At 33.2% G+C, this 27762-nt stretch overlaps 2 protein-coding genes across 4 annotated transcripts; both read right to left on the bottom strand.

Annotated features, from left to right (window-relative positions):
* Positions 1 to 15995: 15995 nt before the first annotated feature.
* On the bottom strand, positions 15996 to 20759 carry LOC144571288 (zinc transporter). Of its 3 annotated transcripts, XM_078320520.1 has the most exons (7): positions 20599 to 20747; positions 20395 to 20452; positions 19383 to 19727; positions 17963 to 18049; positions 17721 to 17932; positions 17107 to 17256; positions 15996 to 16548 (listed from the first exon to the last, which is right to left on the bottom strand). In XM_078320520.1, exons 1-7 carry the CDS (start codon positions 20611 to 20613, stop codon positions 16243 to 16245), a joined length of 1173 nt encoding a protein of 390 aa, XP_078176646.1. In that variant the 5' UTR covers positions 20614 to 20747; the 3' UTR covers positions 15996 to 16242. The 3 variants fall into 3 exon arrangements, with proteins under 3 accessions (XP_078176646.1, XP_078176645.1, XP_078176647.1); XM_078320519.1 differs by having other exon boundaries at positions 17721 to 18049; positions 20599 to 20759; XM_078320521.1 differs by lacking the exon at positions 17107 to 17256 and having other exon boundaries at positions 17721 to 18049.
* A 1505-nt stretch (positions 20760 to 22264) lies between these two features.
* Positions 22265 to 26807, bottom strand: LOC144571287 (uncharacterized). Its single transcript, XM_078320518.1, has 6 exons — positions 26396 to 26807; positions 26194 to 26234; positions 25389 to 25552; positions 24782 to 24890; positions 23959 to 24128; positions 22265 to 23104 (listed from the first exon to the last, which is right to left on the bottom strand). The coding sequence occupies exons 1-6, from the start codon at positions 26620 to 26622 to the stop codon at positions 22607 to 22609; spliced, it is 1209 nt and encodes a 402-aa protein (XP_078176644.1). The 5' UTR covers positions 26623 to 26807; the 3' UTR covers positions 22265 to 22606.
* Between the last annotated feature and the right edge of the window lie 955 nt (positions 26808 to 27762).

Raw genomic sequence — 27762 nt, 5'->3', positions numbered from 1 at the left:
GGACCGGTTTAATAAAGAGTTGAGGTGGGAGTGTGAGTGCGACCTCTGAGAGAGCTATTTATTTATCCTCCGTGGAAAACAGAGTACCCAAGTAGACTTCATTGCCCATGTGGTCATACTTTTTGTTTATTAATGTTTTCTAAATCTGTTTTTTTCATAGATGATTGATGAGTCGAGTTTGTTATCTAATTTTATGAGGTACACCGTCCACCTACTAATCTACTATTATATCAACTGCAGGAGAGGTAAATAAAAAATTTGGTGACATATATGACTACTATGACAGAAATTGATGTTATTTCAGCCGCAGTAGTAATGATTTTAGAATTAGGCTGCTAATACAGCATTCGTATCCTCTGCATTAACTCAAAAGAGATTCTTTTGAGTTAATAAATCTTGATCATCCGATTTGTTTTAAAATTCGTGAAAATTAAATCCGCACTAATATTAAAAGGATCTCTATATCATAAGCAGAATCAGATTGGCTCCTTTTAAAATTAGATAATTTAGATTCATTAACTCAAAAGATTCATTTTTGAGTTAATGCAGAGGATACACATTCGCTCGCTGATACATGGATGCTACAAGATTTGAATGAAGTTCCTCTCCAGGTGGTGCACCCAGATGATAATCCCACATTAGCCCTTAGAAGTGGCTTAGACTAGTAATCTTTTGTGCTGATGGATAATCTCAGCTAGTGCTTGTATGCACTTAATCTGCTTTTTGGATATGATGTGTGAATTGTTGTATTGATTTTATTTTGGTCGGATGTGGTTGTGTAATGACTTTTATGTTTCATGGCAATGAAACGGTCTTAAGCTTTTTTCAAAAAAAAAAAAAATCATTATTAATGTAGAATTTAAACTATATAAATAATTTTATCTTGTGAGTGATGTATTTACTTGTAGAATTTATAAATTTTCTAATTTGTTTCGTATAAAATTAAGTAAAAAAAAAAAGATTATTAAGTTAATTTTAATGTAATTAATTTTTATTACCTTTTACCACTTAACTTTATTTGAAATAAATAAAAAAAATTTATAAATTTTATATGTAAATGCGTCACTCGTAAGGTGGATTGGTTTGAACTATTTAGATTCATTGTTTGAAACATATTTGATGAATTTTGAAATCTGTATTGACAGTGATGCGATAATAGTCTAACTCAGTTATGTATTGAAATTTATTTATTTTTTGTTTGAAGATTGATTACTATCAAGATCAAATAATAATTATCAAAATATATCAAATTTATTATATTTAATACATTATGCTATATATAGTGACACATTACAAATGAAAACCAGTGATGGAGTCAAACGTGAATGAGGATCAATTATATAAATTCTTATACTGCGAATAGGGGTCAATTTTATAGTATTTGTATTATTTTGTTCTAAACTATATCGAAAAACACATGTTAATATAAAAATTTTGGAAAAAAATAGGAGTCAATTGCCCCCATATCTTATGACTAGCTCTGCCTCTCTGGATGTCACAAATTAATAATGCATATATGTAAAGCGATATTTTATTTAAATTCATATAATACACGATTGATATATCAAAATTAATGATTGGTTGCAGTTAATTACGTTGTTTTAATTTATTTCACATCGGTAATTTTGTTTTAAAATGAACTCCAAATATAAAAATTTATATGGCATAAAATATGAACGATTTAAATTTGTTATTCGATTGCCAAGGTTTCAAAAAAAAAAATGTTATTCGAGATTAAAAGTATTTAATTATAAGTATGATTCTTTCTCATTTAAGTAATGTGGAATAAATAATTGGACCTTTATATATTGATGGGTTTGAAATTCTCTGTGTTGGTCTTCAGGTAGTTAAAAATGTTTGCATGCTTTGATATGTTCTTATCTATCATAATAAGATCTTTTCCCATGTTTTATAATCTCACATTTTCTAACTCATCAAAATATGAATGATTAATCAAACATAGGAAATAAATCTGCTACGATCCCAAGGGATTGTAGGGTCCTACAATTTCAAATCTAACCTTTCATTTTTTAAGTATTACGAATTCCTATAAAAATTGTTTTTATACACGAATCTCAAAACAAATAAAAGGTTAGATTTGGAATCGTAGGACCCTACAATCCGTTTTATGATCGTAGCAAATTTTTTTTCATCAAACATATATATAAGAGGGGGGTTCAAATGCCTCCATTTTTAAAAACTTAAATAACCCAAAGTTCAAAACTTAAATGTCAAAATAAAACCGTTAGATGTGATCTATGTTATTTTCTCTATGTGTCCATAAAAAATTATCACATTTTGATTTTGCTTTTACATGAATCAATAAGATAAAAAATCAACGTCTAAAAATTATCAACATTATTATACATTTTACAAGCTCAAGATGACAACCAAAACAAAGTTGAAATGCCATAATTTTCTACACGTGCATAGATAAAATGATGTAGTTCATATCCAACGGTTTTATTTTGAATTTTAAGATTTAAATTTTGAGTTATTAAAATTTTTAAAAATAGAGACATGATAGAGGAACAAAAAATGGAGGCATTTGAGCCCTCCTCTATATATAAACTTGTATAGGTAAAAGATATGAGTGAGTCTATGGTACTATGCATATTACGATTTGTTACCGTACTACGGCTCTATATTCGAGTCTTCAAATCCTAACGGTCGATCCGAACCGTTCATCTTGTTCTCCATATTAATATGTGTTTGGAGGCCAAATTTTACATTTTTTGAAATTTTTTTACTATTTTTTTAGATTTATAGAAAATCACTGTTTTTGGATGGTCCAGAATTTTCAGATCAAGTGATTTTCTAAATATCTAAAAAAATAGTAAAAATTTTCAAAAAATGTAAAATTTGGTCTCCAAACACATATTAATATGGAGAACAAGATGAACAGTTCGGATCGACTGTTTGAATTTGAAAACTCGAATATAGAACTATAGCACGGTAACAACCCGTGATATGCATAGTACCATATACTCACTCAAAAGATATACAGATTGTAGCATTAGATTCTATCATGGCCCGCCATACCCTTTGAGTTAACAAAAGATGAAAGGGGGTAAAGAGAAAACTATCCTTCAAATCGTAGATAAAAAATTGAAAAAAAAAATAATACTTTTAGTGTCTGGTCCTGCTTCCCTTCTTTTGACTCTCCATTAAAATTTTAATTAGTAAAATAAATAAACTTAACTTGGATAACCTAATCATCCTCTCCTCTCTCTTTTTTTTCCTTTAATTCGTAAAGCACAGAATCCGGACCCCGGATAGGTGCGTGCACCCGCGGCGACGACTTGACTAGGGAGTCAAGTGAGTCCACATCCTCTGAGGTAACTTATTACTAAAGTTTAGATTTGAATCGTTGTCGGTTCGGCCTCACTAAGGAAACCCTTTTATATTCGTGCTAAAGTATATGGGACGGTCCGGATCTAAATTCAAAATTTATGTTACCTCAGGTTAAGAATTCGGCATGTGACGAGCACATGGGATTTGGGAGAGGAGAGAAACGACAGACCGTGTGAAATGATTGACAGCTGCATTCAAGGCCCCGCGTTGTGAGCTCGTATCCTCTGCATTAACTCAAAAGGTAATCTTTGGACTTAATGTATCTGAACCGTCCGATAAACTTAAAAATTCGTGTGAATTAGATCACACTAATATTAAAAACCCCTATGTTATAGACTGGAACCGGATGGACTCCGTTTACAATCAGACGGTCAAAATGTATTAACTCAAAAGATTCTCTTTTGAGTTAATGCAGACGATGCGGACTTCCGCGTTGTCCGGTTTTAAATAGAGAAATTTTGCATGTTTACCCTTGTGACTTCTTTTATTTAAATTCAATCGTGTTTTGATCGGCTTCACGCAACAACTCGCAAGTCGGCATGAACTTTTGAGCGCTGCGAAATATCCATGCGTTACTGACAGGGACTCTGACAGCCTGACTGCCCGAGGGTCGGTCAAATTGTCAAACTGTCTGTCGACAGTAATTACTTGATATTTTAGAATATTATATAGATATCAAATAAGTTCAATGGATATTTCAAATCGGATGATATTATGAAATTATTGTCCAAATCATGAAATTTTTTGCTCTAATTTGCTGTTTTGTTTTTTCTTCTTTTCCATGATGCTGACCTTCTCGTGTCCCCCGTGTTAGCCAATTGTTACATATGAGTAATGTTAATTAACGGATAAAACTTATAAATTATTCTGTTAATTTTCGTGCGGAAGCGGAAACAGATCTTATGAGCATAACATTATTACTGGTTCTGCAAAAAATCACAAGCCGTAGCCAGAAATCTTGCGTTTTCTACGACCTAAAATATTTAAACTTTAACAGAGTGTTTCTTGAACATCTCTATCTTTTCTCTCTTGCTTGACAGTCACTATTATTTTATCAGAGAGAGAGAAATGGTTTATATAAAAACCAATGTATCTCTTCATATAACGAGTCGGCACCTCTTCATAACAGGTCGGGTTTTGAATTCGGATTTTCCGTAATAGGCGTACCATTTAATAAATCCAACAAGTAAGTTATTAACTCTTTTTGTTGTATTTTAATCATATATATTTTGTTAGAATCTGTTTTTCTACGACCAAGTGTTCCAAATTATGCATTAGAAACATAATGTTTCAAGAAACAATTAAATTTTGGTAAAAAAAGGTAAATTTTATTATGATGAAAAAAACGAGAGGAATAATTTTCTGAGAGTTGCACATTATTTTTAATATATAATTACTTTTAACGTTATAGCTTTTTCCAAATTATACAATAGAAACATAATGTTTCAAGAAACAATTAAATTTTGTTTTAAAAATAAGATAAAATTTATTATGATGAAAAAAAACGAGAGGAATAAGTGTTTTGAGAGAATATGCACATTATTTTTAATATATAATTGCTTTAATGTTATAGGTTTTTTCGTATAGAAGTCCTCAAGTGATTACCGTCACTATACTTCAAATAAATCTATTTGTCATAGTAAAATCAAGAGAAAATTACACAAATACTTTTTAAAATAACACTTAACTATCATTTTGTGCAAATGCATTAATTTAAGAATGAAATTTTGCAGTTCATATTGTTGCCATTTGAATCTGTAAGTTTCAAAATATTAGTGAAGAGCAGAGTGGTAGGCATGGCACAAAAAACTTATGATAATTAATTAGATTTATCCTCTATATAATTTAATTTTTCATAAAAGGGAACGAAACATTAGACAATGAATTTTTAAATAAAGTTTGATAAATGTTCTTCTTTATAAAAATATCCTACTTTTAGCAGATAATTAATTGGCTGATAATAGACTATTCTAATAACTTCTAATATCCTACTTTTAGCAGATAATTAATTGGCTTCCACACGAAACCATAACTTCCACACGAAGCCTCCACTAATTCTAAAACACTACTTGATGGGGAAATGTATTTTGTTGACATTTATTCCCAAAAAAGATACAGTCGATAATTCCAAATTCTAATGGTATCGACAGGCCATTAGCTCAGTACGTGGTAGAGCGCATCCCTTGTAATTGCTTATGTGGTGTCTGGACAGCCTTCTATTTTATTTAGTTGGTCAATTTAATCTGAACAAAAGGAATATTTACTGTTCGATCCATATATCCTGATTTCCTGGCATAACCAATGAGCTCTCAGCGCAAGTCTTTCGCGCCTGTTTGTCGCACCCGTACGTAACCTTTTGCAATTTCAACCACTAGATATTATTTTGGTTTTCTTACTGCTGCGAAACAACAAAATGAAAGAAGTCATTTTCTGAGAATAAGGCGAGCACGGTATTTAAGAAAATGATGGGACTTTATCCTCCATGCTAAGAAAACACGAGAAATTTTGTGAGGACAGAAAATAAAACGTATTGAAAATTACGTTTCGGAACTTCGAAAACCAACTCCATACATGAGGGATCACGTAGAGCCTATCATTTTTTTGAAAAAATCCTGCTAATTTTAACCACGGAAAAAAAGTTGGTATTTCTATTATCATGCCTGTTATATAGTTGCCAAGATAAAATTAAACTTACCCACGAAGGTACTTCAGTGTTGTTGGACAAATTCAAAATAAATTTGTTTTAAAACACCTAAATCATTTTTTATTGGATGCCTAACCATTACTAGCTAGCTAGTATTATATCCCAGCTGTTTACCTATCTCATGAACTGTACAAATTATGATGCAAAACAAAGTGTTATAATCAGGTAGTGCAATAAATAAATAATCAAGTACCGCAAGTGATAAGAGATGGGAGCAATTTGGGTCTATGGGTGTCAAACTGATTTTGAATCAATATATAGGTAATGCTTTTGTCTTATTTCTTTTATGATGTGTGCATACTTAATTCGTACAAATATTGAAACATGCAGCACATACGCATAATAAAACGAATGAAAGAGAAATATTGCCCATCAAACCCAAAATCAATCCGATGTCCATTGAACCCGAATTGCTTCCATAAGATAGATAATTAATTTGACTTAATGCAACCTAAAATGAAGATCAATATGCTATAAACGTCACCCTCGTAAACTTTTCAGTTTCCACCACTAAATATTCTTTAGTCCGACTTCCTATTGCGGCGATAGGGGAAGAATTTCCTAACATAGTAGGATACCTCCGAATTCGTATCCTCTGAGATATCTCAAACTTTGCGTGACTTTATGGAAAATCCCAACCGTTTAAATACGTTCTGCACGAATCTCAAAGCATACAGATACTGACCCCCTACATCACCCCCGAATAGGCACCGGACACGTCGGTCACGCAAAAGTTGAGATATCTTAGAGGATACGCACTCGGATAGCTCCTCCACCAACTGTCAATGAAAGCTGTTTAAAGCTTAATTATCTTAATTTTGTGATATGGCAAATTAAAGGGTTAACCTAAACTTGTGTAGTGTGTAGGGCTAGCGTAAGAGGGTTCAGATTTCAGAATCTAGACAGAACAGAAGCGATCGATATAATATACTATGCGTCTCCAGTTGCTGTACATGATAAGACAGACAAACATACGTGTAGATTTTGTGATCATTTGTCCTCAAAAGCAAGCCCACAATGTCGCCAGAGATCCAAGAGATCCAGCGAGTTCCCGCAAGCTAACAAAATTCAGACTAAATTGAGTGAAAACGGCCATAAACTAGGATGCAAAGTTGCAAACAGATCGGAAGGTGGTAAAACTTTATATGTATCCGTTTTTATTTTTCAAATACGGATATGCACATAGATACAGCATACATGTGCAGATTGAGAATTAGGCTGACACAGATTAGATATTTATTTTTCAATACTATTTTTTATTACAAAAATATAAAATATTATTAAAAAAATATCAATGTTAATAATATTTACTTGATTATAACAATAAATAGTATAATTCTTTTATAATATATTATATAATATATATCTACTATTTGATATAAATAATTAAAATTTTAAATCATATTCATATTCATACCTGGAGATGGGCTATGGTGCATTGCAATGCATGGAGGGGTTTGTACATTGGACTATAAATCTAAAATTCAAAATCCAAATGGCCGATCCAAACCGTTCATCTTTTTCTCCATATTAATATGTACTTGGAGACCAAATTTTACATTTTTCTGAATTTTTTTTACTATTTATTAAGTATTTTACAAAATTGTTGATCCAACGGTGGCTTAACAAAACAGTAAAATCAGCAGCCACCGTTGGATCAACAATTTTGTAAAATACTTAATATATGGTAAAAAAATTCAGAAAAATGTAAAATTTGGTCTCCAAGCACATATTAATATGGAGAACAAGATGAACGGTTTGGATCGGTCGTTTGAATTTTGAATTTTAGATTTATGATCCAATGCACAAATTCCTCCATGCATTGCAATGCAGCATAGCCCATCTCTTCATACCTGTATGGATAAACTGTGTCAACCAATAAATATCATAATTGGAGGAAAATAATGATAATTATACTTGGAAAATTAAAAGCAGCGACTTTTGGAGATAATGAAGGCACGTTAATTGAGAAAATTATGTACTTTATCCTAAATGAAAATTAAACATTATGTGAAGATAGACAAACAAAAAATGAATTGAAAACTACGTTTAAAAACTTGAGTAGAACTAGGGTGTTCTTAAGTTGACCAAGTCTCTTGGTGAATTCAAGTCTAAAACTCGTTAAATCGGTTTCAAATGACGAATTTGAGCTGTTGAAATCCGTCTATTTTACGAGTGATGTGTCTACATGTGAAATTAATCGGTCAAAATTAGAAGGTTGATAAATTAATTTTAATGCATTCATTTTTTGAACGTTTTTTGGCCACTTGACTTTATACTAAATTAATTCGAATGTTTAAAATTTTCACATGTAGACGCATCACTCGTAAGGTAGGCGGATTTCAACGGTTCAAATTCGTTATTTGAAGCCCATTTAACGAATTTTAGACTTGAATTCACCAAGAGACTTGGTCAACTTAAGAACACCCTAGTTCTACTCTTAAAACTTAATAAATTAACCAAGTATTCTTTCTAATAAAAGCTGGTAATTTTAACCAAACTTTTCAGCTTGAGTACAGACAAGAAGTTGACCTATTTATTATTATCCATCAACCAGTGCTTTTCTATGAACTGCAAGTTAACAGTTAATTAACAAAATAAAATTTGCACGCGATACTGCAGTGTTGTTTGACAAGTTCAAAATGAAGCTTTTTAAAACAGCTAAATGATACCTATAAATTATAATATATCTCAGCTGTTACCTATCTCATGATCCGTACGAATTACGATGCAAAAGTGTTAAAATTTATCAACAAATAATCAGGTAGTATAATATAATATAATAAAATAAAATAAAATAATCAGGACATGAACGGATAAAAACATAAAAATAGAGTAAGCCTGATGGATATCAAATTTACTTTTAGGTTTAATGGACTTTAAGACCGTCTGATTGGCTTTAGATCCGTGTGTACGGAAATTAACGCGAGCATGCACAAATATTAAAGGAGAATACATATCTTAAAGAGAATCTAACGATTCCAAAGTCCATCAACCTAAAGTTAATCGAATGAACATCGAATATACTCCGCAGTCAGACATGAAGACATGATTCAGCTAAAGGCAACATACAATTGCTACCCGCTGCTCGTCTCACGAATCAACCAGAAGTCCAGAACCAAAGAATGAAAGAATATAAAAATTGTGTTCATTTCGTGCAAAACAATCGTCTGCAATATTTTTACGCTCAAATTGTGATCTCCGTGAGGCACTGGAAAATGCGAAGTTAAAAGGATTAAACTATTCACTTGTGAATTGTGATAGGGATCTAACTATCTAAAGCGTGTTAGGCTTCAAGGAAGGAAGTTACCGCGAAGCTGAGGCATGTGAAGCACGTGGGTCATTCAATTGATTACGAGACCATGTCCTATCCTTTTTTTCGAGTCATTTCTTAATTATAATTGATGTACTATTGTACTGTCTTGTTAATTACAATTAAATGGCTCGGTCCCATGAGGATGATCTTCTAACTGCCTCCCATCATCACCAGTGACTCAAAAACATGACGCAGATAATATACTGTGATTTGGTCACATCACGTTATAATATGTGATTAATGATTATTTTTATATAACGTGACATGATTGAAATAGTAAAAAATAATTACGTGATGCAAATAGTCAATCATGTCACGTAAAATTTATTCTTATGTTACGTCATGATCACACGTGACGTGACTGATTATATTTAATTATAATTTTCAATTTTAAGTTACTTCAAAAAATCATAAAAAATTATTACAAAATAAATTATAATTAAAAAATAATGTTGAAAAAAATAGTCATATGATGTGACGTAGTAAAAATAGTGGAAGACAATCACATCATATAAATAGTCATGTCACGCGACACACAAATCACATTAGCGTGAACAATACATGTAATATAACAAAATTGATAATTATGTGACTAATTTTCTTCTCTACTATCTCATGTATTGCTAAGTTAGCAGCTACGAAACATGTTCCCATAATATTATTTACGAAAAATGAGAGGCATTTTCTTGTAATTGAATATTTTTCTCATTAACATCCTGACATATATACAAAATTTATTTGGGTTTGAATTACCATGTAAATATTTGAACTCTATTAACAAATTTATCTTTTTGGACAAACTTTTTTTAATTTTGTCGTATTTTGAAAATTATTAGACTGTTGTTTATTTTCACACTGTCTAGTTTTTCTTTCAAAATATTTTTTGCTCTTTTAGCCTACGCAACATCAATTAGAAAATAAGAAAATTATATTTTGTTTTTAGAGGAAATATCTTGACAACAATAGTTATTTACCAACCGTGATAATAGATAATACTAGTAATCGTGCCCGTGCACAGCAACGGGAGCAAATTATGTAGTAGAAAATATTAAACTCCAAGGAGGAGAGATAATTTAAATTAAATTTGTAGAGAAAAATAGTTAAATACTATATTTATCTACAAGATAACGCGTGTGAACTCTAGTGTAGTGGTAAGAATTTTGGCACCAACAGAACCCAACTGGGTTCGAATCCCACCTTCAGCAGAAAAAAAAAAAAGAGTGCGCGGTGCACAGGCGCGGTCTACGGGCACTGGGATCATATGCGGCGCGACTAATGCATACTTAAGTTTTGAAGCTCATAATTTGGAAAATTCATCTATGTGCGATCTGGAAATTCAACGGCTGAGCATCATTCCGAAAAAAAAACAGTAAATCAGGACCCTTGCAGGATCTAGACATTAAGCTCCTTAATAAGGAGGAGAGATATGGGTAAGACTAAGGTGCTATGGGTTGCATAGAGACCTACGGTGCTACGGCTCAATATTCGAGTTTTCAAAATCCAAACAGTCGATCCGAACCGTTCATCTTGTTCTCCATATTAATATGTGTTTGGAGACTAAATTTTACATTTTTTTGGAAATTTTTTTTACTATTTTTTTAGATAGGTAGAAAATCAAATATATGAATGGTGCATAATTTTTTAGATCAACTGATTTTCTACCTATCTAAAAAAATAGTAAAAAAATTTCAAAAAAAATGTAAAATTTGGTCTCCAAACACATATTGGTATGGAGAACAAGATAAATGATTCGAATCGACCGTTTGGATTTTGAAAACTCGAATATTGAGCCATAGCACCGTAGGTCTCTATGCAATCCATAACACCTTAGCCTTACCCATAATATATTTATTGAATCTTAGAAAGTAATTATAAATACAATCTCTAATATTGAGATTGATTGTTAATTAAATTTCATACAATTTGAAAATTATTAGATTACCGTCCAAACAAATGATTCAATGTCCTTTACCGGTGTACAAGCTCATAATGTTAAACGACATCGAGATTCCCGATATTTTTATTTTATCATATTAAAAGAAATAAAAGTAAATCAAATAAGCGGAGGTTTCGATTAAACCTTTTTTTGGTGACACCAGATTACATCCTATGTTTACAAAGTTCAAACAGTCGATCTAAACCGTTCAACTTGTTGGATATGTTAAAATATGGTTGCATATCAAATTTTACATTTTTCTGATTTTTTTTTACTATTTATTAATATGGGTACAAAAATTCAACAGTCTGGATATAGCGATTTTGTTAAATACTTAATAAATAGTAAACAAATTCGAAAAAATGTAAAATTTGATCTGCAAGCACATTTTAACATATCCAACAAGTTGAACGATTTAGATCGACTGTTTGAACTGTGTAAATTTTGAAAATAGAGAGTGTAATTCGGTGTCAAAAAAAAATGATGTAATCGGACCCTCCTCATCAAATAATCACAATTCCGTAGAAATTTCATTTCATATCTACAGTTTCAAATTTCACACAAAAATTTGAAACTGCGGACAACTTTTTTTTTTACCATCTTTTCTTTTATATTATTTTGGTCATATACAAAGTCCAATGCATGAATATGTATGTCTTGAATAAATACATAGTATGGTCTATAGTTCATTTTTAATTTTAAACATATATATTATTTATTTATAAAAAAAGATGATTCTCAGTTTTAAACTACGGACACACAAATTTGATATGCAATTTAAGACTGGACATGATAGAAATAAATGTTTCAAAAATTCATAGTTAATTGATTTATTTTTTTAAGACAAAAAATTGGTTGAGATTCATACTCGATTTTTTTTAGTTGGCACCTCATAAATTTTTATTTTAGTAAAAGGCACCTCATAAATTAAAATTGAAATTAAATGATTACCACTCAATCAGTTATATTTCAAAACCTACTGCTCACGCGGATCCAATCAGCCCACTAAATTAAATTGGTATGCAAACTGAGAATGTGCGCTAATTCGGTGAGCCAACTGAGTATGTGCACCGAAGTTTTGTTTTTGTTTTTGTTTCGTAATAGATTCATATATAAAATATTGGAAGTTTGCATGGTAGGGAATTTTTTCTTTTGTTCCGATTACCGAGGTGCATGTGTACCATTATCAATTCTTTAATGTGCACCATTAGTGTCTAAAGGTGCATGTGTTCACACCGAATTATCAACGGTGAACACATAATTCTTGCAAAAAAAATCACTAATGCATTTGAAAAGTTTTCATCGTTGAATGTGCGTTAATATTACTTTATTTCATGACATGTTATTACTTCGTCGTTAAAAAAAAATTGTGCGCATTTCCAATTGGTGCACATCTTCAGTCTGCATACCAATTTAATTTGGTACGCTGATTGGATCCGCGTTAGTAGTAGGTTTTGAAATATAGCCTGAAGGGTGGTAATCATTTAATTTTGACTTTCTGAGGTGCTAACTAATTTTTTTTTAGAATTCATACTGTCATACTATACTTTTAGTATATGAATATTTCAACAAAACAAAATATAAATGGCTAACCGTCCAGCACATGCTCTCACAAAATTTCATCTACCGTACTAGATAGATTATATAATTACACATTAACATGCAAAACACTACTAGAAGTTATATAAAATACGGTAATATTTATTGTTTACTTGTGTACCAATACAACAAATTTATCACAATTAATGAAGTGTTGATTCTTATGGCTTATTGATTGCCTAAACAAGCTCTATTTTTTTTTCTTATTTCACACGAATATATAGCTGTTCTTAACTCGATTGAAAAATACAACCAATTTTGAAATTGGTCCAAATTAGATGGTCTATTTGAATAGTAACAACTTATTTGCGATTGTAGTTTTTCATTTCAATAAATATTGTGACGGTTATCTCTAAAGAAACGAAATTAAGTTGAAGTTTAATTTTAATAGTGTTGTCTACTTAGGTGAAAGTCAAATGTATTATTTATTCCTAATACATGTGCACAAGTACTTGTCTCTTAAATTAATTCAATGACCTAATTCGAGAATTTATAGGGGTTTTTTTTTTTTTTTTTTTTGAGGCAGAATTCGAGAACTTATAGTTATTATGTGGCTAAGGTTATCGTGAGGAAAGTTTGAAATTAAGCAGGTGCACCTGCTGGAATTTATGAGAAGAAAGAGGCTTGCATAATTACATCCCTTTCTTTCTAAAAAACGATTAAAATATAATGAGTGGAAGGAAAAAGAAAAAGAAAAAGAAAAAGAAAAAATAAGACTACCACCAGCAACTTGTTACGCTTACATGGAATTTTTTTTATAAACCGTAATTAATTTTTTTTTTTTTTACGAATCCAACAATTTTTTTTTTTTTAAATCATAAGAACTGAAATGTTATTTCGGTCCGATTTTTTTTTCGGGACCGAAATAGTAATTCGGTCCTAGATCTTTTAACAATTTTTCAACGTATTTTTTCTCGAAATCTGTGAAAGCGACTCGGACCGAATTGTTATTTCGGTCCAAAAAAAGGTCCGAAATGAAATCTCGATTCTTATAATTTTTGTAAAAATAAAGGAATCAAGTTGATTGGATAAAATCTATGTTTTTTTAATGGTTTCTAAAAAAAATCGCTTATATGAGCTAAAACTTAGCTGGCTAGCACATATATCATATTCTCTCTCGTCTGCTGAATTTGGAGTTGAATTCTCCAATTTCGCTTCCTCATTGGGATTTATTGTACGATACTAAATCTCATTGTTGTCGGGACGTGGAATGGATTGAGAAAAAAAAATAATATCTTTAGGTTGATCTGATTAGATAGCCCATAGAAAGACATTGTAAGTTTGTAACAGAGTCGATATAACATTTGTCCCATAGCATGTGGGCCTGGGGTGCTCCCATATAAATCGAGAAAGGGAGCTGCACCATACCAATAGCCTATAAATTAAAAAAATATTTTCTATCATAAACAAATAACAAACATGTTATTAATTTGGAATATATGCAGCACTGTAGAAAGAACAGTGTCCATATGTTCCTGGACCGTTCAGTCTTTTATGGGTCTACTTGGTCCGATGGGCCGGCCCGTAAACAAAGTTAAGGTGGCAGATGGGTCTACTTGGTCCGATGGGCCGGACCGTAACAAATTGGGTTGCTAGATATTTTGATTGGGTAACCTTCGGCCTGCGGAGAATTTAGATGTCTAGCCATGTGATTTTTTGGTATTTTCTCCTGTTCTTCCTCCTCTGGAAAATTCCTCCATTGTCTCTTCTAGGTTTTTAATTACTGGATGCTTAATATGGACTGTAGGTGTAAACAAAGTTAAGGTGGCAGAGAGGCAATGGATATTTACAAATTTTTTTCTAGGCGTAAAATAAAATTTATTTTTCAGCTCAATAGTCTCCTTTTCTCGCAAAATTTGCCTTGTCAGTTCCAATCTCTATTCTCATTAGTTTCTCTCCGAACAAGTACTATGGTCTATGGATGAGAACAAGTACTATGGCCGCTATTTCATTTGGAGGTTTGAGGTCGCAGAGACGTTTGACGCCTGGGTGAATTTGGAATTGTGGCCAAACGGATGTTTTCGTTTATTTTTACGGTAGAAATAAAAATTTCGGTTTTGCAGCAGAAGACCGGTGTTACATCATAAGAAATTTTTGAGTTTCGATTCGACAACTGTGAAATAACATTACTCGTACTAAATAGCTTTGTAAGAATTTAACAAAGTGCAGGACTTCGTTGTAAAATGGCACAATAAAGTAGTACAAACACGATAAACAATGACTAATAAATTACCAAGAGTCAGAACGGTGACTCACCATTCAAAAACTATTTAAAAAAATGGAGTTCTAGATCCAAGAATATTAAACTAATATTGCCGACAGGGTAATTTAGTTCGAATTAATATATCACTGCTTGGGTGCTTAGTTTAGGATGTAATCAAGCAAACATTAGAGCGCATGACTCGAATAAAATAAAGTTATTGGGGAAGCATTAAACTGATATTCCTTATGAAAATGCGTATACTATACACTTAACTATTAGAAGCATGATTTCAGGCCCAGTTGCATTAGAGGCTTCATAATACTAACACCTTGTTTGGATGGAGAGTAGAGGAAGGGAGGCAATGGAAATGAACATAAATTTTCCGTTGAATCGTGTTTGATCGATAAAATTATGTCGGAGGTGAAGGGTACAGGAAGTGAATGGTTTAATCTTGTATCATTATAATTAATAGAATTGATTTTCCTCTCAAATTGGAGTGTAACGGATGGAAAGAAATTTTGTTACAAATATTTAAAAAAAAAATGACACAAATGTCCAACTCTATATCTTTCTCATACAAGATTTTTTCCTCAAACTTATAACAGTCACCGAATTTCTTATTAACCTCTTAAATTTTAATCAACCAAACAAGAAATAAGACAAAATGGAAAGTTAAATTTATTTTCTCTCATTAATCATCCAAACACAAAGAGATTAAATATATTAATCTTCCTTTCTATTCCATTCCATTCTCTTTTATTCTTTACCTCCTATTCCTTCCTCTACTCTCCATAAAAGGGTGTAATTAACTTAAATGTTAACGCTATCAGCACATAACGCGTTAAGTGCGCATGGATGCATGAATAAACAATGATCAACAATCTTTTAATCAACACTTTTTCCTTTATTCTCTCCAAAAAAAAAAAAAAAACTTTTTCTTTAATAAATGTAAACCAACAAAAAAATAATTTTCCTAAAGCTAATTGCAAACCGCATTCTAACTAAGATTTTCACCCAGCCTGCCATCACAATTTAAAACTCAGGCAAACTGTTCCCCTATTAAGACCAACCAGAAAGAAATGAAAAAATGAACTACCGAATTAAAGAAGAGAGAAATGGAGAAGTATTGATCATGCCCAAATAGCAAGGGCCGCCATAGACAAAGCGCCTAGAAAGAGTGCCACATAAGAGGCAACTTGCAAACTCTTGTTGTAATTAACTTTTCGACTGAGGAAATCGGCAGCAATGAGATCGACCAGCGCCATGTAAATGAGAATTCCAGCAGAAATTGAGTCGAGGATTCCTTCAAGTATTAGAGCTGTCGGGCTATCCGCATTGTAAAACGATGCGATGGCAATGCCAATACCAATACCAGATGGTGTTGTTATTGAGAAAAATGTTGCCATTATGGAGGCAGAGAAATTGTTGAATTGAGCCTGATTAGCAAGAAAATATTGCAACTTTAGGATTTGTATTAAGAAGAAATGATGCAGTGTAATATTTAAGTAATCAACCTTCCTAATGATAGGTTTATTTGTTGTGGATGTAATTTTATTTTTTTTTGGTTCTTTTTATTTATCTTACTTGTAACTGACAGCCACTGTCAGCCTTTCTAGTGATAGTTCATTATTTTTCCTTGAGTCTCTTAGTTTCTTTACTGTTCAAATTTATTTTATCACAAATCAAGTATGTATGTGGACATTAATAAGGATACTGACGCCAACAATATTGAAATTTTCAACTAGAGAATCTTCCACTGACCTACAACTAGTATTTTAATTCCAAACTAAAACACTTTTAACAATGGCATAATTATAACTCAAAACAAGTATTTGTTGACAAATGCTAGATTTCCATATTTTAATAAGTGCAACTCATTGGCTTTCATGGTACCTATGGAAAAATTCTAGCTAGTTCTAAAGATAACTTATGTGGTACCCGGGATACTAAATGAGAAAAGGAAAAAAAAATGTACAGAAGAGTTATTATGTTACCTGGGATATGCAACCTCCTAAAGCAAATCCTTCAAAAAATTGGTGAAAAGAGAGAGCAGCGATTAAAGGTGTAATTTGGCATGGGCTCTGTGATACACCTAATGATAATCCGATAATAACTGAGTGCGACAGGATTCCTAGCTCCAAAATCTACCAGTTGAGTGATATCAGAAGTAAAAGGCATTATATAGCGATAAAAAATAAATATAATGCCACAATACTAGATACAAATAATAACTTGAGTGCAACAGGACTCCTAGCTCCAAAATCTACCAGTTGAGTGACATCAGAAGTAAAAGGCATTATATAGCGATAAAAAACAAATATAATGCCACAATACTAGATACAAATAAACAAAGTTGCAAAATAAACGCTATCATATGATATAGGTATCAATAGGAGAAAATGATGTTTAAAAATAGGAGAAATATGCAAAAATGTTGATATCCACATCTTTAAGACAAGGTCAGATTAACTTGTGATTATTGCTACGCGACATTGATTCAATAATATTTGTAACACCTGATAATAATAAAAAAGATACATCTAGAATAGGTTAAAATATATATATAAGACATAAAAACATGCCATATTAAGATCAAAGCATTTATCACCTGTGCTACAACCACGTGGCGCCCATGAGAAGATAACTCAACTTCATGCTTGTGGCCGGCAAGTTTTTTATCATGACCATGCATTTGTTCATCTCCATGGTCACGTTTGTGTGCAGCTGCATGTACATGCATTCCAATGATATGCATATTTTTTGGATTGTTTTCTTGAATGCCACCTCGATCCTCATCAATGGTTATGATTTCATCTGCCACTGCCTTGTGAGCACTGGAAGTACTACTACTAGCCTTGCTAGATGTGCTGGCTTCAGTTGCACGCAATTGCTTCTTCTCATAAAATTGGGTTGCCAAGAAGTCAAGCACGAGAGTACCTAAACCATTATATATAGATCCAAGCTTAGGCAATAAATTTTGCCTTGGTGCAGCAATAACCCAATTAATGTTTTTAACTGGGGGAAAATAGCCAGTAGAAATACTTACTTTGCCTTAATGCAGCATTTGTCATAAAACTTTTCTCTAATAGACTTTATCAGATAAAGCATCAGATTTTAGGGTAACCAAATTCAAAGGTTGAAATTTGCATATAAAAAGAACTAAAAAATAATGTTTTAAAATACTGCCATATGTAGTGGAATGTGACTGCATATAAGTATGCCCGTAATAATGTGATGCGGAAATAATATGCCGTTCCGATTTGGGGATAGCTATATGTGGCCATGTATGCAGTCCACTTGTACGGCCACTGATCGAGTATGCAGTATGGGGGAATGCAATTCACATAGGCATCATGTAGCTACATATGTGAACAGAACAGCTATACTGTTGTTAACACCAAAACCAACATATATATTATATTTTAATCCTACTTTATTTTTGAAAGTGTATTTTTTTAACTATAATTTTGATTTCTTAGTTATCATAAACTTCTTTTGTGATTAATTATAGAAACTAAAAAAAAGGGCGTACCCAGTGCCGAAAGCTCCCACACATTGTGGGGTATGGGGAAAGCAATTTCTAGGCAGCCTCCCCTTGCATTTTTGCAAGGAGGCTGATTCAAACCCAGGACCTCCAGGACACAAGTGGAGACTCTACCACTGCGCCAGGCAGTACAGAAATTAACACAAATAAATTGCTACATGATATTTTTTTTAAATGCAATGATAAAAAGAACTGGCTAAGTATAATCACATAATTAAAATCCACATGCAACCCCATACACATACAGTATTTGATAGGCTTCTGCCTGAAACTGCATACTGCATTTTGATGGAGAATGGACAGATCCTATTGGAGGCACACGAAGGTTTGTTTTATTCCTTATTTTTCATTTTTGTAAAATCAAAAGGATTTCATTATTTAATTGGCCAACAGAGTGAGATTATAGCTAGCGCAGGCTCTTCGTTAACATGCTACCGACCCTAAAAGTTGTTGCTTACTTTCATAGAAAGAACTCCAGCATTAATGTAGGTAATCTCTTTTTAGCAATTGGCCAAAGAAAGTGAATGAAATGACAATATCCTGACAAACATGGTTTGATTTTATCTCTCTTTCAAATGATATGTATTATGGAGCAAATTTTCATTTCCATTTTTCTAGTCCCTTATGTGGAATAAAAGCAAAATAAATTATGCAATCACTACTCAAAGCAACATAAAAGTTCGACAAAATTTATTTATAAAGATTTATAGAAAAAAAAAAATTTACCTAGTGCAGCTAACATAGCGATAAATCCAGTAAACGGAAACCGCTGCCACGGTACATCTGGCAGACACTCGTTAGTGAGCGACTCTTGTGCATCATCCAACATGTGCACAAAACCGGTTGCCAAGATGACACCAGCTGCAAATGCCTTCGCTAAAATAAAGCCCGCACCGCCATTTCTACTGTCAAGGTGCCTAAATTTTCGACCAACAAGTGGTGTCCCAATGCCAACAATTCCGGAGAAAAGGATTGCAGCTATGGCGAATAGCTTTAGCCGCAGTGCGGCTGGCTCATTGCGGCATGTGTCTGATTCACCCGATCCTAGACAGCTAGCTGTCGAGACAGATTCTGACATACATAGGTAGGATGTCAGAAAACATAAAAATTTACAACTTCGCCTCTATATATAAAATTTAAATCTGTGTATTTATGTGTACAGATTCCTTGTTCATATTTCTCTTAGGCATTACTTGGGCTTATGTTAGTAACCATACTGGGGAACCGCTGTTTTCAAAGCAATAAATGATCACAACATGAAGGAGATGCCGGAAAATATAATTAGGAGAAATGTGATCACTAAGGGTTGGATCGCCTCTTGCACACACACCATTATCTGTATTGGCAATTACAGGCAACATGCTGTGTACCCATTGGTGCGCGAGCCAGGGGCAATCTGATCCTTAACAACTATTAGCACATGCAATGATGCACATCTCAATTCTCTAACCAAAATAAGTCTAAAGAAGCTATTAATTTAGAATTTACTAACTTTTTCGTTGCATGCAAGTTATTACCTTCAATACCTAAAGGATAAAAAAGTATCATTTATGGGGTTTAATACTTTCATGTTAATTTGGAGTTAAGACTGCACGCCAACACTCTCAAATATTCGAGACAAAAAAAAGAAAATTTAAAAACAGGTCAAATATACATTACTATAGAGAACAAATAAACAGCTAGGGGGTACCTACACAAATACGAAACTTCAGAGGTATATTTAGAGAAGTGAGTTTACCAGTGAGATTGCTCAATTGGTTGAGAACGCGAGCGACAGAGATGGGAGAATCAAGACCCTGGAGAGGATAAAACAAAGAAGAATTTAGAACAAATAAATCTATTAAATCTCATTTCTCAATGAAATTATTTTATAGAGAAAACAAAAAAACAGAGAGAGAGAAACAACAAAAACTATGATCTTCAAACAGAAGTGACCCCCTACCTGAGAGAGAGACATTAGAACTGATCGATGCGCTTTCACAGGAAAATTGAAAAGAAACTATGATCTTCAATGGATTGGAGCCTTGCACACACAATAGTTGTTGAAAATTGAAATGGTGCAAGTCAGAGAGCGACGGAGACAGAGCTGCGATGTACTTTTCTGAAATAAATTAAAGACCAGATTTATATAAAGTGTAGAGGTGAGGTGTCGAAAGAGTTGTCGCTGTAAAGTGCTTCTGTACACGGCATATTGTTAATTCCTACACCAAAAATAGTACTAATTCGATCTAAACATGTTTGTTGCTATCAATAAATTATAATAATTATTAAATAAATAAAGAATACACTATATATAAAAAACATGCTATATGTTGAAAATTTTACAATTACAATAATTTTTGTAGCATGTCGGAGAAAAAAAAATTTAGCATGATTCATCTTATAGAAAATAATGATAAAATTTATTTTGATACAATAATGTAGCAACGCGAGTCATTTCAATATGAAAACCAATTAAGTCTGAAACTTTAATGGTAGACCAGTTCCAGGCTTCCAGTTGCTGATCGCAGCAAATTTAGCAATCCGAAGCGAATGTCGTCACGAAAGAAGCAATGCTATCGGACGGTCAGGATGGTGTTTAAGGGAAGAATTTCCAGTACGATGGACCCACTAAATACAGGCCCATATTGTGCTTTTTTTAAATTTTGAGAGAGTGCTGGTCAACTTGGTAAAACAGCTGCATCTGCGATGTGGCGAAAATCGCAACTAATTATGATAAGTGTAGTAAGGATGTCGACATAGTGTCCATGTGTCCTTTAAATTCTCGAGATATCGTTTAGATCTAATTTGCTAAATGCAGAAAATTAACATATATATTTTTTTTAAGAATAAAAGAATCTAAATGTGGATCCAGATTAATTCTAATTAAATTATTAAAATGGCTTATTTACTTTTGAAAAAGAATTATAAAGTCAAAATTCTCTTTTACTATTTCTGTTTTTTTGTTGTGTTATGTTTAAAAGATACTAAAAAAAACGAAAATTTGTAATGAAAAGAGAAAATTTTCTGTCTTCAATAATTTAATTGTTGCTCTCAAAATAGCGCCTCCCTTTCTTCTTTTCCTTCCATGATATTTTCATGTTTTCTATTTTCTTTTCTTTGTACCATTTTTCGTTTTGTTATGCATTTATTTTAAGTAATTAAATCATATATACACGAGTAAATAATTGAATCTGACATTTTTACTTAAATTATTACTAAAACAATGTTTAGAATGTATATATGTTTTCGAATAATTATGAAATTATGAAAACATATCATGCATGCAAGTTCTAGATAAATTTTGTTGCAAAATGCATGCATACTTAATTAAATCCTAATCCTTAAACATTCAAATATTAGTATTCCAAACCTTCAATTTGTTCTAATTTAATCTGTCCGTTTAAAGAAAAAATTAAATTCAAAATATATTTGCGTGTACCAAAAAATAAAAAAAGACTCCGCATTTTGCTGCCGATGTTTATAAATTATCACTACGTTGAATTGGATAGTTCAATCCCTTCACCGAAAACGAACTCAAATTTAATAAGCTATATAATTCATTCGAGACCCAACCTCACTTGTGCAATGAAAATACAATCTAAAATGAAACTAATTGGGAGAAACTATTATGCTAAATAACTCCCACATATAAAACATCAAAACAGAAGAGTATCTGGTGTAAACACAGCCAACCTATGTTCCTACATCAAATGTAAGTCCGAAACAGGAAACAAGTTACATCACAACAAGTATCTAACTAGCAAATTATAAAAATAACTATTTAAGTTCTCATATTGAGCTGTCATAACATAAAATTGCATTATGCTCCTTTTTCCACCCCCCCTCAAGACACAATTACAAACAGTGGCAACCACAAAAATGGTTATTATGGCTTGAATATCACTAATAAGTTAAAAACCTCTCTGCTAAGCTTTAACTTCTAGATTGGAAGTACCACCAAAAACCCATTACTTCCCATACGGGTGATATCTCCCTTGTCCCCTGCCCCCACCAGTACTACCATAATTACTGCGGCCACCAGTGCTGGCCCCACTAGCACCACTAGCACCATACCCACCTGTGCCATAGCCACCAGCACCGGTACCAGCATAACCATATGCACCAGTACCATACATCGCGTTGTATCCAGCACCATACCCGTACATGGACGCACCATAACCAGCACCATATCCTGCACCATAACCAGCAGCACCATATCCAGTACCATAACCAGCAGCACCTCTGCCAGCAGATGCACCATACCCGTACCCAGCAGCAGCTGATCCATATCCATAACCTCCTGACGGGTATGAACTACCCCCATAGCCGTATGAACTAGCGCCACCGTTATTGCTTCCACCACCATAACCACCACCACCCCCATTGCCCCTGTATGAGGAGCGTCCACTACTTCTGCTGTTATATTGTGGATCTGACCTCTTTGGCTCAGCTTTCTTTATTTCAACCTGAAAAAGGGGAAGTTGGTGGTCAGATCTGAACAAAAAACATGTGTTTATGTTTCCTTTTGCTCAGCTTCCTTAGCAAGTAGATGATTTCTCGCATGTTTTTGACTGTTTGAAACAATCACTGTTGCATTATTTTCCAGTGGTTTGGTGGAAAACGATCAGTAAATTAGCAGAGTTGCCCCTTATCTTAAACTAATGTAGAACCAAACAAATAAAATTAGCATGCCAGGCTTGTACTTCATGATTTGGTTTGGTATATATGAGCAACTACTAGGGTGCTAACATTTAGCACAAAGGACTTGGTACTAAAAGATCTATCTGAAATCTGAGTAACCCTCCATTGATATTTTTTAAACTTAAATCAACAGTTCAAAAAGAGTAATTATACATTAGATTACTAAGGATGAATTGACAAATTCATTACATCATCAACTCTATTTGTTGTCCTCATCTAATGACACCATAAAACTTAGCAAGAGAACCAAATTTTAAAGCTTACACCACAATAAATAGACCAGGTCGTTCATTTTGATCAGGAGTACTAGTCTATCACTACATCTATTAGCATTGTAGCCATACTCAGGTCAATAATAAGAAAAACTTGGAGACACTTGGTCATATTTTTGTATTAGAAAAAAAAAAAACAGAAATGTCAGCATTTGAGAAACACCAGAGGACACTAACTTACAAGTCACCTAAATCACTATATGCAAGTTGCTTTTCTAGAAAAAAAGGGATCGTTCAGGAAACAAGTACAATAATCGGAGTCAATGTGCTTGAAGTATAGAAGAAACTATGAGTTGAGACTTTAGAAAGAGAGTGTGTGTTTGTGTGTGTGTGTGAGAGAGAGAGACCTGCTTGCCACCAATGTCGTGCATATTTCCATCGGACATGACATTATCAACAGCTTCTTCACTATCAAAAGTGACAAAACCGAAGCCTCTGGAGCGGCCAGTACTATGATCAACCATTATCATCTGCTCGACTATTTCACCATACTTTGAGAAATGCTCCTTCAGATCATCTGCATTACAATATCTCACTTACAATAAAACTGAGGAGGTAATGATCTCTTATAATAGACATGGCAGAGGTGACCAGAATCTAGAATTAACAAGAACACTCATGGAGCTACGTATCAAGGCATTAACTGACTTTATTTCATTATATTTTAATTTTCTTTATTAGATTGTTATGTCTACTTGAAATTTCCAGATTCAGGTCAATAACAATAGAAGGTATCACTTTCCTTCTTGAAGCTTCAAAAGAGAAGCAGACACGTAACAAGACCATATAAGGTCCGAATCCAAAATAAAAGAAAAACAATTTATGATGCACTACAAAATTATATCATTTGATTGCTTATGGTCAAAAGGTAAGGTATAATCTAGCACACATGCAAGTTGTAACCATTGTTGTATATGATGTCTAGATCAATGTTTCTGTTCACTCACGGATCTTCCTTGTACCTATTGTTAACTAGGATCGAGCTCCGACAAGGACATTCATATCAACACACAAACAGGGGTTTTGTGAGTGGACCGAGTAAAATAAAGAAGTGACTCAGTTCAAATCATCACTTGCAATGGTGAATCACCAGAATCATACAACTCCAGGAGGCATCAATTTATAAAATAACATGATATCAGTTCCATGACATTGAGAGTAGATTAGTACCTTCAGTTACAGAAGTTGGCAAGCCTCCAAGAAAAATCTTTTTTGTCCTTGGGCCCCATTTTGTTGTTGACGCTGCACCTTTTTTTGGCACTGTCCTCTTTACATCTACCTGGAAAGTATGACAAACTACATATATTAATATCTCAAAATTTTACTTCTCGACAAAATAATTATTTTCAAGTTCAATTCACGGATGAGGTTGTTTGGTTGCTGTCAAAACAATGTTTACACAATAGAACAGGGTAAACACATTTATGGTATAGCCTTTCCCACAACATGACTTGTAATCTGTCACAGGACCAGACAAAAAAGTCCCAGCAGAGCTACCTTTTTCTGACTGTATCTGTGCAATTTGCACCTTCTCAATGTGGTAGGATGCAAACTAGATAGTTCAGTATTCCTTGGTACAATATATTATTTAAACACATACAGACCACCAGGGAAGACCAGAACAGGTCTGACTCTTACCAACAAAGATTCTACAATAATACAGTGCCAATTGACTAAGCTCATACTGTTAAAGTTCTATCTTTGGTCACAGTTACGAAGGTAAGGATGAATCAAGTACATTAGTACCATACTGATACTGAATTCTCTAAGAACTTACACTTCGACCATCTATGACATGCTCATCCTCGAAGACTTGGTCAATAACAGACGGGTCACCAAAGGTAACAAATCCAAACCCACGAGGCTTGCGAGTGACCTTGTCTACCATAATAACCGAGTCCGTTATCTCACCATATTTCTCAAAATACTGCCTGAAACTCTCTGGAACAGAAAAAAGAAGACGAAGGATAATATGAATGAATAAATAAACATGAGTAAAGAAAGTGAGAATAAACTGCTATTTGCTCATTTTTCCAAAAAAAAAAGAAGTAAAAATAGTTAAAGATGCTGCTTAGTGGTGGTGGTGCTTCTTTCTTTCTTTTTTTCTTTTTTTTACAGTGGAGGGTGGGAGAGGGGGAGGAACAGAGTGTGTTGGGGCACACTGCACAGTATTGCGTATTACATGTGGTTAACTCTCTGTATCCAGTTAATAGAGAGGTATCTAAAAGTGTGATTACTCAAAGATAGAACCAAGCTTCAAATGAAAGCATGCATGTGTAAACAATCCAACGTACTGAACAAGATTGGATAACAGTAATCATGAACAGAGGCCATTCTTTGTTTGAGAAAAAAAAATATATAAGCATACTAGAAGAGTAGAAAAGAATCCTATGTACTAAAAACAAAACTGGCTAAAAGTCCACCTAGGCAATAAGCCACGTGTGATATCCTATATTCTATAATCAAGATGGTAAAACAAATCCATCCAACAAGATCATAAATTTTGGCAAAGACTTGTTTTCTACCAATTCAACTTGGAACATGAAGGGAAGCAATAAAATTAGGGATGAAAAGAGGAATACCTTCTGTTGTCTCCCATGCAATGCCTCCAACAAAGATTTTTCTGCCAGAAAATGAAAATAAAAATACAAGAGCATTAGTTCATTGCAAGTTGTAACAGCAGACCAATATACGTAACTTTCCTTCTATTCGTATCTACCCCAAAGGAAGTCTTGTTAAACTAAGCTAACACTAGAAAATACCCTACTTTTTTACAATACTAACCCTATCGAACCGAAATCACTAGAAGCCTCCTTGGTCTCTGCATTTGAGCTATCTATCTTATCAGCTGCCATGGTCGTACCTTGTCCTCCTACCTTACCTAATCCAGCGCTCTCTCCTCTCGTCTGTTCTTCTTCCTCTTCTTCTTCTTCTACCTCTTCCTCGACTTCTTCTTCAACCTCCTCTTCGACCTCCTCGTATCCGTTGACGCCGTTTTGGGCCTCCTCCATTGGACTCCTGGAGATGAAACCCTCGCAACGACCAAAAGCGACCAGAAACCTTGTTAGAGTATAGCTCGAGAGGTAGATCGTCGATTCTGGTGAAACCCTAGTTTTAGGGGATTGGGGCAGTACGATGAGAGAGAAAGAGGGGCGGCTTTGCGTGTTTGGAGAATCTGGACTCCAATTGAGAAATGGGCTGGTTGGGTGGAACCAAATTCGGCCGCGAGGTATCGAAACAAGCGGTATGGTGTCCCGTCGTTTCTGTTTAGTTAAGCGTGATCCAAAAACTGTAGCTCATGTTTATCATATAACGGATTTTGGGCTGAATCCTCGTCCCTGCGTTACTGTACCGTTTGAGTTATTCTCTTAACCGTACGATTAGAATACGGATCAATCCAGTCCGCTCAAATAATACATGCAGCCCTTTAATATTAGTGCGCATTTAAATCAGACGGTTCAGATCTTACTCAAGAGTTTTGAGTTAATGCATGTAATTCGAATTTCTTTGTGCTAGTGCCCAGATCAATTAATTTTATGATCAAGAAAAGGTCTTTCGGCCATTTGATGCTTCTATCATTTTCCGGAATACATTGAAACACAAAAATAATTTGATAAATATTATGTTCCATTTTATTTTAAAACAGCGAATGATAATAATTTCATAATAAAATTTTAAGAATAATTACGTTGACCCTATTAAATATTTGAAGTGATTATTAATATATAATAAATTATAATAAATAAATGCAAATAATATGATAAAATAGGGTTATTTTTTCGGACCTCTATAAATTATTTATCCAAGTATATTTGAAATTTTTTGGGTACAGATAATTTTTTTTTAAAACATCGATGACAAAAGTCCAAACACATATTTTACCTTAAACATATTTATAATAAATCAATGGTAGGAAATAAAGTTAGGTGTACAACAATTTAACTTAAAATTCCAAAAGAAAGTAAGAGTTATATTATACCTTAAACATATCAAACACATATTTTTATTCACGAGAAAGAAGTGCGATGCAAAAGTCATCTGATCAAGACATAAGGAGAGTGAAACTGAATCAAGTGGATGAAAGCATAGTTAATGTGCCGATTTTTTTTATTCATAGGAAAAACTAAAAAAAAAAATTGAAAATAGTGAAA

This window comes from Carex rostrata, chromosome 19 (genome assembly GCF_964058835.1).
Source record: "Carex rostrata chromosome 19, lpCarRost1.2, whole genome shotgun sequence".
Taxonomy (NCBI): Eukaryota; Viridiplantae; Streptophyta; class Magnoliopsida; order Poales; family Cyperaceae; genus Carex; species Carex rostrata.
This window is presented reverse-complemented; position numbering and strand designations above follow the sequence as displayed.